Below are 18,283 nucleotides of genomic sequence, written 5' to 3'. Positions count from 1 at the left end.
GTGGGAACATGTGACTCACAGTATTTTAAACCATTGAGCGGTCAAGAAAGATTAAATTACATTTTTACCACTAAAATATTGTTTCAGCCCCAAGTTTTTAATTTTTCCAAGGGCTAATGGGAATTTTTTTTTACAACAATCTGAGGTCCATTTTTTCCTGAGTGCGCCAATATCCTACATGCAATCGTGAAATATTTTTCAGGCACAGTGCAAAGCTCAGAAGGGAAGGAGTGCCTTACTATAGTGCAGATTTTAATGTTATGGTTTGCGGGTGCCATAACAGCAGAACCCCCCAATAAGTGACCCCATTTTCAAACTAGAACTCTCAACAAATTCATCTAGAGGTGCAATGATCAAATTGGCACTACGGCTGTGTCACAGAACTTAAATGTATTTTGGACTGTGAAGAAAAAATAACTGCATTTTTACCGCCAAAATGTTGTTTTAGCCCAGATTTTACTTTTTCATACAAGAAGTTGGTAAAGATGGCACGATAATTTGTCCCACATTTTAAACTGAATGTGTCAATAACCCATATGTGGCTGTACAGTACTACTTAGCCATATGGAGAGACTAGGGAGGGACGGAATGCAATTTGCCTCCTGGAGCGCAGATTTTCCTAGAATAGTTTGTGGACTCCATATACAGAGCCATTAATTGCTATAAGAGCAGAATCCCCCTCAAGTGACCCCATTTTGAAAATTATACCCCTTTGGGAATTTATCTACAGGTGTAATGATGATTTTGACTATAAGGGTGTTTTCCAGAAAAGAGCAGCAGTGGATGTTGCTGGGTGAAACTTGCAAACTGCCGTTATAGTGACCAGTACACTATAGTGACCAGAATGCTGTAGTAACCAGTATATTATGCCCAGCTCATGCTTCTGTAGACAAGCACCAATAAATAAGACGGGCTCTCATCACTACAAAAATGCCAAACTTAGATGCTGTATGTGGTTTAGGTGGTACACTGTGTAGCTCAAAAGGGAGGGGAGGCATTTGGATTTGGGAACATAGAATTTACTGAATTTCTTTTGAGGGGCAAGGAGCTATTTAGCTTTTCCAGAGACTTTGTGCTACCAGTTAAGTGGAAGGCCCCTATATTTCCATTGACAGATGATGTACCTGAGTGGGGACTTGCTTTTTTTGTGGATTGTGTTGAAGCTTTTGTTAGAAACATTTTAGATCAGATTTATCTAGCACTCTACGCTGAGCACTTACTTTGGGGTTTCCATCTAAATCAGTGATGTGATTCAGATGAAACCCCACGAGGGATCCATTCAATATACTGAGGCAGCAGAGTTACTCTGAACTCCTTCTGGCCTCTGTTCAGCGATGTCCTTTTCAGAAGTGCACAAAACTGTGGCCAACGGCACTTTTATGCAGTCCTAAAAAGACTGACACGGCGCTGGGGGTTCCGTCTGAATAATGTATTTCAGAGATTTACACGGAAACCCTGGTGTAATTGCTCAGGGCAAAGCGCAGGATAAATGTGTGCCAAGCCTTACTGTGATCTTTAGGAGGCAGAATTAAAAAAACAGCAGGTGAAAAATTGGTTTTATTTTTTACGCCGTTCCTCGTGTGGTACAAATGATTAGGCGACTTTATTCTTCAGCTCAGTGCGATTACAGCGATACCAGATTTATATCAGGTTTTTATATTTGGCTGGGAATAGAAGAAAAAACAAAAGTCCTAGCACTCACCAGCATAAATCAGATCCAATAGTCCTTTATTCACATAAGTGCCATGGACAGTAAGTGGACAAGCAGGACATGTGAGATGTGCGGGGAAGGGAGGACGACGGCCATTTCGCAATTACTCGTTTCTACGAGTCCAGGTGCAATAATCAACCTGATTATTGCACCTGGACCTGTAGAAGCGAGTAATTGCGAAACGGCCATCGTCCTCCCTCCCCCGCAAGTCTCATGTCCTGTTTGTCCACTTGCTGTCCATGGCATTTATGTGAATAAAGGACTATTGGATCTGATTTATACTGGTGAGTGCTACGTTTTTTCTTCTACTGTTCCTTGGATTTCGACAGTTTTCGTCAAGCACCAATACCAGCTATGCTTTGCGCGGTGTTCAGATTTATTTGGTTCCTTGTCTGTTAAGTGGTGATTTGTGTTCCCTAGTGCCATTCACTTTTTCTCTTTGCTTTTATATTTGGCTGCTGTCACACACCAAAATACGCTTTATATTGCAAAAAATAGCTTCACCATAGTTTGTGTGTTATAATTTTTCCATATTTCGGTCGACAGCGTCATGTGAGGGCTTGTTTTTTGCAGGACGAGTTAAAGTTTTTATTGGTTTCATTTTCAGATACATAACATTTTTTGTTTGTTTTCTATTCCGATTTTTGTGAGGCAAAATTACCGTATATACTCAAGTATAAGCTGACCAGAGTATAAGCCAAGACCCTTAATTTTGCCACAAAAACTGGGAAAAATTATTGACTTGAGTATAAGCCGAGGGTGCTGCACAAGGGTTAATGGTGGTCCAAAAAGATGCTCCATAGATAAATACCCCCATAAAATGCTGCACAAGGGTTAATGGTGATCCAAAAAGATGATCCATAGATAAATACCCACCATAAAATGCTGCACAAGGGTTAATGGTGGTCAAAAAAGATGCTCCATAGCTAAATACCCCCCATAAAATGGTGCACAAAGGTTAATGGTGTCCCAAGAAGATGCTCCATAGATAAATACCCCCCATAAAATGCTGCACAAGGGTTAATGGTGGTCCAAGAAGATGCTCCATAGATAAATACGGCCCATATATTGCTGCTGCCGCTGCAATTAAAAAAAAATGACATACTCACCTCTCGTTGCTGGGGGCCAGGTGCCGGTGTTCTGAGCAGGCGGGGACACCAGCACGCTATGTGGGCCAGGTGCCGCTGTCGCTGCTGGCTCAGGCCCCCGGCACTCGAGATATTAACCTGTCCCCGTTCCATTGCCACGCGCCGCTGTCTCCCGGGTCTCCGCAGTAACGTTCAGCAGAGGGCGCGCACTGACTACATCATCGTGCCCTCTGATCTGAACATCACAGACAGAGGATGCAGGAGACAGAGCGGCGCACTGTGGTGGAACGAGGACAGATGAATATTGCACTGCTCCCTGTCCTCCCTCCTGTCATACTCACCCTCACCCCCTCCTGGTGCACGGAACCATGGAAGAAGCAGAGGGGCTGCAGAGACCGTGCGCCAGGAGGGGGTGAGTATGATCTCTGACACCCCCGCCGCCCCCGGTATATGACTCAAGTATAAGCCGAGAGGGGGACTTTCAGCCCAAAAAAATGGGCTGAAAATCTCGGCTTATACTCGAGTATATATGGTAACAAAAACCAGCAATTAAGTGTGTGTTTTTTTTTTTTTATGCTGTTCCGTGTGTGGTAAAATTTATAAAGCAGTTTTATTCTTCAGGTCAATACGATTACAGCGATAATACAGTTATATCTTTTTTTATGTTTTGGCGCTTTTACACAATAAAAACTATTTTATAGAGAAAATAATTATTTTTGCATCCCTTTATTCTGAGAAGTATAACTTTTTAAATTTTCCACTGATGGAGCTGTATGATGGCTTGCTTTTTTTGCGGGACAAGATGACGTTTTCAGTGGTACCAGTTTTATTTATATTCTTCTTTTTGTTCGCGTTTTATTCTACTTTTTGTTCGGCGGCATCATGATAAAGCATTGTTTTTTACCTTGTTTTTATATATATATTTTTTATGGTGTTCACTAAAGGAGTTAACTAGTGGGCCAGTTTCATAGGTTATGTCGTTGCGGACTCGGTAGATAGAAAATGTGTAGTTTTGGGTACAATATAATACAATGTAATGGGTACAATATATTTTTATTATTTTTTTATATTTTTTAACAACTTTTCTTTTTTTTTTTAACTTTTTTACTTTGTTCCATTATGGAACTATCATTTTTTTTGCAGGATGATCGCTTGTATAGTATAGAAATGCAGCAGCATCCCCATTGTACACAAACTGTTACCTCTGCACTGAAATAGTAAGTTGCTGATCATGCACTGCGCAATATTCAGCAACTTTCCTAGCTCTGGTGACCCAGTTGTCGACATGACACCATCGGGTCACCGTGGCAACGAACGGGACCTTGCGCCGAGCCACGGGGTCTCCGATCAAAGGGCAGAGGGGGCTGTCATTCCTCTGCTGGCTCTCGAAATGCTGTGGACGACTTTGATTGCAGCATTTAGGGGGTTAAAGTTCTGGGAGCAGTATGGGATCTATCCTGGCACTTAGTGTCGGGTGTCAGAATCAGCTGACACCGGCCGTGATCGCATGCGCACAGCTCATGTGCAAGCAAGTTCGTTGGGACGTATCCATACATCCCAGGTCAATAAGCCCGGGTCAGAGGGACATATGGATATGTCCAAGATGGGAAAGGGGTTAAACATCAATGTGGGCATTCCCATATGTAATTGTCACTCATTTTGGGCCATTACAAACCCATCTGTTGTCATGTTTTGCACATTTGTTTTTTTTTCACTTGATAAAGACGCATTTCGGAGTTGAAACGTGTTGTGATAAAAAACCTTATTCTCATCAGTGTCATTGTTGAAGAATCGATTTACTCCAGCATCACAGCCCAGCTTACAAGTTTCATCCAACTGAATACTATACTTCCTGCATGATTTATGCGCCAGCTACGGGGCAGCAGAAACAGCTACTTTTCTTCATGCTTACGTAAAAATTGTGCCTGTCACATCTTAACCAGTTGAGCTAAACCAGCACTGTCCTACTCTCTGCCATAGGGTATCCTGCTATGGTGTGCATTGCTCCCAACATCCAGATATATATCCAGAAAATTGAAATTGTTACGGTTCTCAGAAAATGGCAACACAAGCAAAGGTTTGTTTTTTAATCACTTAAATAAAAAAACTATGCATGTTATACATGATATTTGTAAAATCGTACTCACATGCAGAATCATATTCCCAGGTCAATTTTACCATACACTGAAAATAAACCCTCCCATAAAAATAAAATACAAAGTGAAATTGCACTTTTTGTTGCAATGCACCTGGTATTGTTTCTCCTCTTTCCAGCGCATCTCATGATAAAATGAATTATGTCATTCAAAGGTACAACTCGTCTAACAAAAAACAAGCCCTTATATAGCTATGTGGATGAAAACATAAAAAATTTACGGCTCTTGGAACAAAGGGAAGAAAAAATAGAAAACCAGAAACTGACAAAGAAATTGACACACTGGATACAATGAAAGTTTAACATTTCCATAGGAAATTACTGTAGAATGTGGATGAGACTGATTAAATTTTGCCCCCATGTCAGCTTCTGTATTACAACTGAGGATTTCACTTGTGCCAATTGACAGATAAAATGCACAGCTTTCCTGCCCTAAGCAGATCTACCTTAAACCTAACATCACTGGTCAAACACTAAAGTTCTAGCTTAAGAATCAATATTGTTATGTTACCTTTGCTGGATATAGTATAGAGCTGTGCCCCAAAAGCAAGAAGCAGGTTAGACACAATGTAAACATGAAGTGATGGCCAATGACATCTGATGATCTGCAACAACAAAAAACATAACATAATATTATATATATATATATATATATATATATATATATATATATACATATACATATATATATATTAACTTAATAATATGACAATTATATAAAAATAAGAAAATAATACATTTTCAATTTTATGGTAGTAAAATAGGTTATGTTCACATCTCGTTTTGGGACCTGTTTACCAAACACTTATCAAACAGTTATTGAAAAACTCCTGATGTGTCCAGTAAACAGATGTCTGTTATAGATGCCATGCAGTTGCCCATAATGGTTTCTATTTAAGGTATACTTTTTACAGGATGCACTCTACGGAGATAGTCAAGAAAACAAGTTTATTCCATAGTTAATTTTTCATAGTATACTAATGCATACTAGCAATATAGTGGACAAAAAGCCACTGTTTTTTCCTTTGCCTGACTAATGCGCCCTGAATAGGGGGTGTAATATCATGAGCTGCTCAGATGTACACACTAAACAGAAATGCAGTGTAAAGCCAGCCTTATTCTGCTTTCCCCTTTATTTCTACACCTAAGAGCTGAAAGTAAATTACAATACAGTTAACATGTCCATTAAGGTAAAAAGTTAATTTTTGTTGAAAAAAAAAAAATACACTGCTCAAAAGAATAAAGGGAACACTGAAATTACACATCATAGATATCACTGAATGAAATATTCCAGTTGCAAATCTTTATTCATTACAAAGTGGATGCGTTAAGAACAATAAAACATAAAAATGATCATTGTAAATCAAAATGAATATCTCATGGAGGACTGGATTTGAAATGATACTGAAAATTAAAGTGGAAAATCAAATTTCAGTGGAAATGATGCTCAGTAGTGTGTGTGGCCTCCATGCGCCTGTATGACCCCTCTACAATGCCTGGGCATGGTCCTGATAAGCCGGTGGATCTCCTCCCACACCTGGAATAAAGCACCAGTCAACTCCTGGACAGTCTGTGGTGTCTGTTGGCAGATGGAACGAGACATGGCACAAATTATAAAGTTAGTGGTAGGTGGAAGGTCCTTAAAGATGATTTCAGGGAATTAGGCCGTAAGCTTTAAGCAAGGACCTCCAAGGTGGTATTCTCTGAAATACCACATGTACCACGTGCCACACTAGAGAGGCAACAGGAGATAAATAAGTGGCTCAGGAAATGGTGTAGGAAGGAGGGGTTTTGGTTCCTGGAGAACTGGGCCGAATTCTCAGTTGGCTACAGGTTCTACACTAGGGACAGGCTGCACCTCAATGGGGAGGGTACTGCTGAACTGAGGGAGAAAATGGCTAGAAGGTTGGAGGAGTGCTTAAACTAGGGATTGGGGGGAGGCTATTCATTTTATAGGAGGGAAGGATAGTGCAGATAGTGACCTGTGCAAAAATAAAAAAATTGAGGGTGGGGGTGGAGTGAGGGATGGGGTTAGAACAGTTAAGATTTTAGAGAAGAATAGCGGTAATGAGAGATACATAAAGTGCATGTATACTAATGCCAGAAGCCTCACCAACAAAATGGAGGAATTAGAATTAACTTTGTTGGAGCATGAGAGATGGCTGGACGAGAGCCATGACTGGGATGTTAGTTTACAGGGCTATAGTCTGTTCAGAAATGACAGTACAAATAAGCGAGGGGGAGGTGTGTGTTTATATGTAAATTAGGCAAATTGTCTCTTCAGAGAGGAAGAGGACTAGAACTCTAGTGCCACCTATTGGAAGTAGCAATCCTAAAAATCAATGTTGACCCTTTAACGAGCCTTGTTAGATGACTTAAGATAAAAGCCAAGTCAGAATCTCAATTTGCAGACACTGTTTCAGGGTACTGCCCCTCGTCAGTGCAAAGTGTGAGATCTGGTTTGGCTGTGAGAGAGGAGTCTGACCGATATCCAAGAAGTATCATTTCTCCTTGCGGAGAATGACATGTTAAGCATGTCGAGGTGAGGAGACTTAAAGCCGCAATGCTCCTCTGGGAAGTATGCTAATTATGCAAATTGTCTCTTCAGAGAAGAAGAGGACTAGAACTCTAGTGCCACCTATTGGAAGTAGCAATCCTTTATATGTAAAAACATCCTCAAAACCCTACCTGCGTGATAATATATGTGAATCTAATGAAAATATAGAGTCCCTGTGGGTGGAGATAATGGGAGGGGGAAAAATAAATAAATTATTGACAGGGGTTTGTTATTAGTCTCCAAAATAATGGAAGCAATGGAGAATATCCTTGTAAAGCAAATATATGAAGCAGTGACTCAAGGAGAAGTCAACATTATGGGGGACTTCAACTACCACAAAATACATTGGGGAACCGAAACCTGCAGTTCCAGCAAAGGTAATAGGTTTCTGACAACTATGAGAGAGAGCAAATAGTTCAGGACCCAACAAAAGGGGTGGCACTGCTAGTCCTAATATTAACCAACAGGCCAGACCGCATATCAAATATAAGGGTTGGGGGTCACTTGGGTAATAGTGATCACAAAAGTAGGAATTAGTCCTACCAGTAATGGTATATCCAGGAGTCCATCATGACAGCACCACCAGGAGGTTGTCCTTCTTATCCTTGATAGGGACAGGAACACAGAAGAGGTTAAATAGCCCCTCCCCACCAACACCCTTCAGTGATTTTCTAAGTACCACACCAGGATGGATGCAACGCAATTTTATTGAACTTCCATCTACACATGTTACATCACATATCAGACTAGAAGTCCAAGGGAGGGTATATAAGGGGTGCTGTCATGATGGACTCCAGGAAATACCATTACCGGTAGGACTAATTCCTACTTTCCAGGAAGTCCCTCATGACAGCACCACCAGGAGAATTACCAAATTACTCCAACGGGCGGAATTACAGCTTGAAGGACTTTCCTCCTAAATGCTCTTTGATGATTTGCCGTAACATTTAATTTATAATGTTTGCAAAAGCTATTAAATTTAGACCAGGTTGCGGCCTTGCATATCTGGTCCATGGATGCTCCGGCGCTCTCTGCCCATGAGGCAGAAACAGCTCTTAGAGAATGCACCCTAAGGTTTTCCGACGGAGTCTCGCCCGCCGACACATATGCTGCACTGATAGTTGACTTCAACCATCTAGCCAGGGTAGCTTTTGATGCCTTCTTCCCTATGAATTTGCCTGCCATTTGGATAAAGAGATTAGAGTCTACTCTCCAGTCCTTTGTAAGTTCAAAGTATTGGAGAACGGCTCTTAACATCCAAGAGGTGGAGAGAGCGTTCTTTCTCGTTGTTGTAATTCTGGCAGAAAGCAGGTAGTACTATTTCTTGACTCCGTTGGAAATCTGTAACCACCTTGGGAAGAATGGCCAGATTTAATTTTAAGACAATGCAGTCTTCCTGGAACTATATGGATGGTCTATAGACAGGGCCTGACTCTCCCCTATGCGTCTAGCAGTAATTGCTACTAGGAAGAGGGTTTTGAATGTCACTGATCTTAAAGAGGGCCTGCTCTAGTGGTTCATATGGATCCTTACGTAGCTCACTTAGGACCAAGCTGAGATCTCAAGGTAGTATTGAGCTACGGATTGTGGGTCTCATATGCTGTGTGGCTTTTATGAACCTCACTACCCAGGGATGATTTGCTAGTGGAAAGTCAAAATATTAACCTAAGGCTGACACTTGTACTTTCAGCGTACTAGGCCTTAGTCCTCTGTCAAAGCCGGCCTGGAGGAAGTAGAGGATATGAGGAATATCTGGACTCTGGGTGAATGATACAGGCACTTTACATTGAGAACAGAATGTTTTCCAGATTTTCCAGTATATGGCTGAGGTTACCAGTTTCCTACTATTCTGCATAGTAGATATTACTGGGTCAGAGAGCCCTTTTGATTTTAGGATCTCTGCCTCAGGATCCAGGCCGATAGCTGTAGCCATCTCCGGTCTCTGATGTACTAGGGGTCCCTGAGTTAGAAGGTCCCATCTCGCTGGTAGTAATATTGAATCTTCCCGTGCCATCCATTTTAGTAGGGAGAACCAGCTTCTTTTGGGCCAATAAGGAACAATCAATATTACTGATGCTCTGCTTTCCTGGATCTTTCTTAAGACCCTTGATAAAAGAGGAAGTGGCAGGAAGGCGTAAGCGAGCTCCATGTTCCATGTCTGCTGGGTTGAGAGAAAAGAATCTCCTTGTTTTTGAGTTTTTCTTTGTGGTGAATAAATCGATCTCTGGTGTCCCCCAGCGTTGGGATAGCTGTCTGAAAACTTCCTCGCTTAGTGACCATTCTGAAGGTTGAACCTTCTCCTTGCTTAGGAAGTCCGCTACCTGATTTCTGGATCCCTTCAGGTGGACTATCGTAACTGATCTTATCATCTGTTCTGCCCAGAGAAAGATTTTCTGTGCTAGGTCCTGTAGGTGACGGTGTCTGGGGCCTCTCCTTGATGTTGAAGGAAGGCAACTGTAGTCGAGTTGTCTGAGAAGATTTTGACATTCTGACCCCTCAGCTCTTTTTGGCATGTCTATAGTGCCTCCCAAACTGCCCTGAGATCTCTGTAATTTGAGGACCGGTTGCATATTGATGGGCCCCATGTCCCCTGGAGGTATCGATCTTCCTTGTGAGCCCCCCAACCTCTGAGAGTGGCGTCGGTAGTGATGTTTATACATGGCAACGATCTCCAGGGTCTTTCTTTCCCGAGGTTTTATGTGTTCGTCCACCAGGAAAGGGACTGCTTTCCTTCCTCGGAGAATCTTATGTTTGTGTCCAGTGATGATTCTCTGTCGTCGCAGGTCGCCAAAACTTCTTTTTTCAGGATCCTTGAATGGAATTGGCTCCACTGTACACTGGATACGCATGAAGTCATGAGACCCAGGACTCTCATCGCCTTCCTTATGGAGACGTAGTTGCGTCTCTGGACCTCTTGTTTGACTGCCTGCTGTTTGTGCAGGGGAAGGAAGGAACATTCTTTTTCCGAGTTTAGGATGACTCTGAGAAACACTTTCTGGTTTTAGACTTGACTTTTTCCAGTTTATTACCCATCCTAAACTTTGTAGGATTGATACGGTGGATGTAAGGTCCTGCTCCATCTTTTGTTGAGAGTCTGCCACTAGCAGCAGATCGTCCAAGTATGGTATGATGAGGGTATTTCTTTCCCTTAGATAGGCCATGATCTCTGCTATAAGCTTTGTGAAGACACGGGGCGCGGAGGCGAGCCCGAATGGTAAGCAACGGAACTGGAAGTGTATCTTCCCGTGATCTTTTATCCCAAACCTGAGGAATTTCTGGTGTGATATATGGATGGGCACATGGTAGTAGGCACTCTTTAAATCTAGGGTGCTCATGTTTGAGTCCTTTATCAGAGGTATGACTGCTTTTAGAGATTCCATCTTGAATCTCTTGTAGGTCACCCACCGATTTAGTGGTTTCAGATTTATTATGGTTCGGTATTCTCCTCCTGGTTTTTTTTTTATGGAGAATAAGGTTGAGTAGTGACCCTGAAATCTCTGAGCATGGGAAACCTGTTATGACCCTGGTTTAATGCCAACAGGGTTCTCTCAGCTTGATCAGCAGCATTAGGTTCATCATACAACAACCCCAAGGCTAGAAAAAATGCATCCACATTAGTCAGAATAGGATTTTCAGGTGTCAGAGAAAAAGCCCAATCCTGGGGATCGCCGCGCAGCAAGGAGATGACAATTTTAACCTGCTGCGCAGAGCTCCCTGATGAGTTAGGTTTCAAGGCAAGAAATAATTTACAATTATTCTTAAAATTCAGAAATTTAGACTGATCCCCAGAAAACACATCAGGAGTAGGGATCTTAGGTTCAGCAGCAAGTGACTGAATGAGGTAGGTGGAAATTCAATGCACTTCATCAGCAAGTTGCTCCACACGATTAGACAATTGCTTAATCTCCATTAGGGAAAAAAAAATCCTCCTACGGCCCCAGAGAAAAAGAAGAAAAAATACATTTAAAAAAAAATAAAAAAAATTCGGACACTTTTTTTTCCTTTTTTAACAACTTTTTCCTGCTTTTGAGTACCCTAGAATCTGCGGTATGGCTGGTGATTCTGTTATGAATGGGTCACCGTGGAGGAAAAACCTAAACAAGCTAAGCCCCAGAAAAACCAGAGAGGTTGGTAACTATGCAGATTGCAGATCCCTGATCCTAACCACACAACTAGCAGCAGCCGTGGAGCGTACCTACGATGAACCTAGACGCCTCGTCACGGCCGGAGGACTAAATAAGCCTAAAGGAAGAAAAGGGGAAAACTAACTGCCCCAGAGCAGACCCCAAAGGAATAGACAGCCCCCAAACATGAATTGACTGTGAAACAAGATGAAAACACAAACATAGGCAGGAAAATAGGCTGAGCAAACGATGGGGCCCAAAATAACTAGAAAGGATAGGAAAGGAAAGACACTGTCTGCAATCTGCCAAAAACCCTACAAAAATAATGTCCAACACTTCTGATAACAAAATTAACCCTGAAGTCACTAGACTTCTCCCACTATATCAGCACTCTGAAATATTCTGAGGCAGAGAAAAAAGAGGCCAATCTAATAAGGGACAAAAAGCAAATTGGCAAATACAGATAAGTAAGAGTGGAAATTCAGCACAGCCCCAGCCGGGGCTGGCTGACCACACAAAAAACTGAATAGACCAACAAAATCAAGTGTGAACATTAGCAGAAAAACTTAGCTTGAGCTGACTGGAACAGAGCTGAGACCCAAGACTTTACAAGCTAGAAGGAATCACCAGCACCAGAATAGGGCGTCGGCTGTCTTAAATCCAGTCTGAGATTCCTGAGGTCCAATCGTCATCCTCCTTATCAGGTGGCAAATCTCTATTGATTAAATCAACCTCACTACCTCCTGTTATCACCAGAGGGAGCCTGGAAGGAGAACTCACAACTGGTAGACCAGAAAATGAACTCACAACAGGAACCCGAGTTATGGCCCCTATCTCTATTAGGGAGGGGTCACCGAACCCTCATCCACGCCACCAGGCCGATCAGGATGGGCCCGGTGAAAAGCACAAACCAATCTATTGGCATTAATATCAGAGGCAGAGACCCAAGAATTATCCTCCTGTCCATAACCCTTCCATTTGACCAAATACTGGAGTCTCCGACTAACCAAACGAGAATCCAATATTTTCTCTACCTCATATTCCACATTGCCTTCAACCAACACAGGGTCAGGAGGTGCTGCCATAGGAACCACTGGCTCAACAAACCTCTTCAACAGAGATTTGTGAAATACGTTATGGATCTTGAACGTAACTGGAAGAGCCAATTGAAAAGAAACAGGATTAAGAATCTCCAAAATCTTATAAGGTCCAATAAATCTTGGCTTAAATTTTGGAGATGCAACCTTCATAGGAATATTCTTAGACGACAACCAAAGCATATCACCCACTTTAAACCGGGGACCAATGGTCCTATGCCGGTTGGAAAATCGCTGGGCCTTTTCCTGAGAGAGTGACAACTTATCCACCACTAGGTCCCATATCTGCTGCATTCTCTCAACCACAGTGTCCACACCTGGGCAGGACGAAGATTCCAATTGCCCTGAAGAGAAGCGAGGATGAAACCCAAAATTACAGAAAAAGGGTGACATCAAAGTGGCAGAACTAGTTCTATTATTCAGCGCAATTTCGGCCAAGGGCAAAAATGAGACCCAATCATCCTGATCAGCAGATATAAAACATCTTAAATAAGACTCCAAGGTCTGGTTTGTTCTCTCAGTCTGTCCATTGGTCTGGGGATGAAACGCGAAGGAGAAGGATAACTGAATTCCCAGATTGGAACAAAAGGCTTTCCAGAATCTGGAAACAAACTGGAGTCCTCTGTCGGACACAATGTTCTCAGGAATCCCATGTAACCGAACCACCTGTTGCAAAAACAAGGGCACCAACTCAGCGGAAGATGGCAACTTTGGGAGTGGTACAAGATGGACCATCTTCGAAAATCTATCACAAATCACCCAGATAACAATCATTCTCTGAGAGACAGGAAGATCAGAAATAAAATCCATTGAGATATGGGTCCATGGCCTCTTGGGCACCGGCAGGAGCATCAGCAACCCACTAGAACGAGAACAAGGTTTAGACTGAGAACAAGTCCCACAGGACAGTACAAAATTCCTGACATCACGAGATAAGGCCGGCCACCAAAAAAGACCGACTCACCAAATCTCTGGAACCAAAAATACCTGGATGACAAGCCAATGCGGAGCAATGAATTTCAGACATCACTCTCTTTCTCCACTAGTCAGGAACATACAATTTTCCCATGGGGCAACGCTCAGGTTTATCCTCCTGAAATTCCTCCAGGGCGCGTCTCAAATAGGGCAAAATGGCAGAGAAAACTACCCCCTCACCTAGGATGGTAGTAGGCTCGGTCACATTAAGAGAATCGGCAAAGAAACTCCTAGAAAGGGCGTCTGCCTTAACATTCTTAGTGCCCGGAAGAAAAGAGACCACAAAATTAAAACGCGTGAAAAACAAGGCCCATCTATCCTGTCTAGGATCCAAGCGCCTGGCCGACTCCAGATAAATCAAATTCTTGTGATCGGTGAGGACCACAACTTGATGTCTAGCTCCCTCCAACCAATGTCTCCACTCCTCAAATGCCCACTTCATGGCCAACAACTCCCGATTCGCCACATCATAGTTGCGTTCAGATTGGGAGAACTTTCGAGAAAAGAAGGCACAGGGATTCATCTTAGAAGTCACAGGGTCTTTTTGGGACAAAACAGCTCCTGCACCAATCTCAGAAGCATCTACCTCCACCTGAAATGGAAGTGACACATCAGGTTGCGGTAAAACTGGAGCTGAAGTAAATCTCCGCTTAAGCTCCTGAAATGCTGAGACAGCCTCACGAGACCAATTCAGCATATTAGCGCCCTTCTTGGTCAGATCAGTCAGTGGTTTGACAATACCAGAAAAATTACCTATAAATTTACGATAGAAATTAGCAAAACCCAAAAACTTCTGGAGGGCCTTCAAAGAAGTACGCTGAACCCAATCATAAATGGTCAGTACCTTGGCCGGGTCCATTTCAATAGTCGACGGAGACAAGATAAATCCCAAAAATGAAATCCTCTGTACACCAAAGAGGCATTTCGATCCCTTAACAAACAGGGAATTCTCCCTCAAAATCCGGAACACAGTCCGGACGTGTTCCACATGAGAATCCCAATCACTAGAAAAGATCAGAATATCATCCAGATAGATGATCAAAAACTTATCCACAAAGTCACGGAAAATATCATTCATAAAGGACTGGAAGACAGAAGGGGCATTAGTGAGCCCAAAAGGCATCACCAGGTATTCAAAATGTCCCTCCGGAGTATTAAACGCCGTCTTCCATTCATTCCCTGCTTGATGCGAATAAGATTATACGCCCCCGAGGTCAAGCTTAGTAAACCAGCAGGCACTCTTAACTCTGGAGAATAAATCAGACATCAGAGGTAACGGGTACTGGTATTTAACCGTCATCTTGTTAAGGGAACGATAATCAATACACGGTCTTAATGAACCATCTTTCTTGGCCACAAAAAAAAAAAACAGCACCTAAAGGTGACGAGGATGGTCTAATATGACCCTTCTCCAACGACTCCTTAATATAGGATCGCATAGCATCATGTTCGGGTACTGATAAGTTGAAAAGCCGACCCTTGGAAAATTTACAAGCAGGCATCAACTCAATTGCACAGTCATAACTCCTATGAGGAGGCAAAGACGCAGACTTACTCTCACTAAATACATCAGAAAAATCGGCCAGATAATCAGGAATATCATGAGACTGAGGAGAGGTGGAGGAAACAGGAGCGTCCCTAAGAACACACTGACAACCCCAACTCACCACAGACCCAGATTTCCAATCCAAAACTGGATTATGAGTTTGCAACCAGGGAAAACCCAGAACAATAGTATCATGCAAATTATGCAGCACCAAAAATGTACAATTTTCTTGGTGGTCTGGGGCAACTCGCATTATCACCTGGGTCCAAAACTGAGGTTTATTCTCCGCCAAAGGAGTAGCATCAATACCCCTCAAAGCAATAGGCGTCCGCAGAGGCGTCATAGAAGAACCACAATGTTTAGCAAAGTCCAAATCCATCAGATTCAAAGCTGCTCCTGAATCCCCAAAAGCCTTAGTGGAAAACGTGGAGATCAGAGTAATTGCCAAATGGAATTTAGGTTGCACCCTGCCCACAGCAAATGTGTGTGCAAAACGTTTCTCTCGTTTAGGGCAGACGGAAATAGTATGAGAGGCGTCTCCACAGAAAAAACACAGCTTATTACGCCTTCTAAACTCCTGATGTTGCGCCCTAGACAAAACCCCATCACATTGCATAGGTTCAGACGTTTGTGTAGTTTTACGTTCACATAAACGCCGATCAACTTGAATGGCTAATGACATAGAATCATCCAGACCAGAGGGAACAGGAAATCCCACCATAACATCTTTTACGGTCTCTGATAAAGCCTTCCGAAAGAGAGCTACCAATGCACTATCATTCCATGTAGTAAGGACCGCCCACTTTTGGAATTTTTGACAATATAACTCTGCAGAATCCTGACCCTGGTTTAATGCCAACAGGGTTCTCTCAGCTTGATCAACAGCATTAGGTTCATCATACAACAACCCCAAGGCTTGAAAAAATGCATCCACATTAGTCAGAATAGGATTTTCAGGTGTCAGAGAAAAAGCCCAATCCTGGGGATTGCCGCGCAGCAAGGAGATGACAATTTTAACCTGCTGCGCAGAGCTCCCCGATGAGTTAGGCTTCAAGGCAAGAAATAATTTACAATTTTTCTTAAAATTCAGAAATTTAGACCGAACCCCAGAAAACACATCAGGAGTAGGGATCTTAGGTTCAGCAGCATGTGACTGAATGAGGTAGGTGGAAATTCCCTGCACTTCAGCAGCAAGTTGCTCCACACGATCAGACAATTGCTTAATCTCCATTAGGGAAAAAAATCCTCCTACGGCCCCAGAGAAAAAGAAGAAAAAATACATTAAAAAAAAATTCTGACACTTTTTTAACAACTTTTTCCTGCCTTTGAGTACCCTAGAATCTGCGGTATGGCTGGTGATTCTGTTATGAATGGGTCACCGTGGAGGAAAAACCTAAACAAGCTAAGCTCCAGAAAAACCAGAGAGGTTGGTAACTATACAGATTGCAGATCCCTGATCCTAATCACAACACTAGCAGCAGCCATGGAGCATACGTACGATGAACCTAGACGCCTCGTCACAGCCGGAGGACTAAATAAGTCTAAAGCAAGAAAAGGGGAAAACTAACTGCCCCAGAGCAGACCCCAAAGGAATAGACAGCCCCCACACATGTATTGACCGTGAAACAAGATGAAAACACAAACATAGGCAGGAAAATAGGCTGAGCAAACGATGGGGCCAACCCTGAAGTCACTAGACTTCTCCCACTATATCAGCACTCTGAAATATTCTGAGGCAGAGCAAAAAGAGGCCAATCTAATAAGGGACAAAAAGCAAATTGGCAAATACAGATAAGTAAGAGTGGAAATTCAGCACAGCCCCAGCTGGGGATGGCTGACCACACAAAAAAGTTGAATAGACCAACAAAATCAAGTGTGAACATTAGCAGAAAAACTTAGCTTGAGCTGACTGGAACAGAGCTGAGAACAAAGACTTGACAAGCCAGAAGGAATCACCATCACCAGAATAGGGCGTCAGCTGTCTTAAATCCAGTCAGATTCCTGAGGTCCAATCGTCATCCTCCTTATCAGGTGGCAAATCTCTACTGATTAAATCAGCCTCACTACCTCCTGTTACCACCAGAGGGAGCCTGGAAGGAGAACTCACAACTGGTAGACCAGAAAATGAACTCACAACAGGAACCAGAGTTATGGCCCCTATCTCTGTTAGGTCTCGTACATCCTTTAAAAGTCTTTGGTGGGTGATCAGAGACTGGGTTTCGGTTACCCAGTATCTCCTGTGCGGTCGTTCGGTGAATTCAATTTTGTACCCTTCTGCGAGCGTATTCCAAATCCACAGGTTCTGGGCAATGTCCCGCCAGTTGTTTTGGAAGTAACGGAGTTTCCCTCCTACCTTCCTAGTGTCATTCTGTTAGGTCTTGCCTTCTGCTCTTGAGAACTTCTCCCTCTTCCTCCTTTTGGGTAGCTCCACCTAACGGACTTTCCCTTTCCCTTATAGTCCTGCCTGGGATGGGAGCAGGTCCTCGGAAAAAAAAAGACATTCTTTTAGGTTTTTCCTCCGGAAAGCCCTTCTTTTTGTCGGACGCTTTCTCGAGTAGTTCCTCCAATATGGGCCCGAAAACGTGAAGTCCTGAGAATGGTATAGAGCACAGTTTGTTCTTTGACTGAGTGTCTCCTGTCCAGGACCTCAGCCACAGCGCTCATCTTGTAGCGTTAGACAGGGCATTATTTCCTGGGGCAAAATGGACTGATTCCGCCGAGGCATCCGCAATGAAGTCGGTAGCCATTCTCAGGATAAGCAGTGATTTTAGGATCTCCTCTGGGGGTTTTGTCCCTAATTTGGTCTTCTAGCTCGCTCACCCATAAACTCATTGATCTGGCTACGGAGGTGGCTGCTATGTTAGCCTTCATAACGGCTGCTGATGCTTCCCAGGCTTACTTGAGGAGGTCCTCTGATCTCTTATCCATCGGATCTTTCAGGCCGGACGAATCCTCTAAGGGAATAGCCGTGTTCTTCGACACCCTGGATACGGGTATGTCGATTTTCGGAACGGTCTCCCACACTTTTGT

At 43.0% G+C, this 18,283-nt stretch overlaps 1 protein-coding gene across 3 annotated transcripts in view; it reads right to left on the bottom strand.

Moving 5' to 3' along the window:
• PGAP1 (post-GPI attachment to proteins inositol deacylase 1) overlaps nucleotides 1-18,283 on the bottom strand; it is a 794,782-nt gene that overhangs the window by 162,335 nt on the left and 614,164 nt on the right. For all 3 annotated transcript variants that reach the window (XM_073558145.1, XM_073558147.1, XM_073558146.1), the window contains one exon: nucleotides 5,466-5,559. In XM_073558145.1, the coding sequence (XP_073414246.1) occupies nucleotides 5,466-5,559 (94 nt within the window). The remainder of the gene's footprint in view (nucleotides 1-5,465; nucleotides 5,560-18,283) is intronic.

Source organism: Dendrobates tinctorius, unplaced genomic scaffold (assembly GCF_039654945.1).
Source record: "Dendrobates tinctorius isolate UK_male_01 unplaced genomic scaffold, ASM3965494v1 ptg000254l, whole genome shotgun sequence".
In the NCBI taxonomy this organism is placed as follows: domain Eukaryota; kingdom Metazoa; phylum Chordata; class Amphibia; order Anura; family Dendrobatidae; genus Dendrobates; species Dendrobates tinctorius.
Note: the sequence above shows the minus strand (reverse complement) of the source record. Positions and strands in the feature narration are given on the sequence as shown.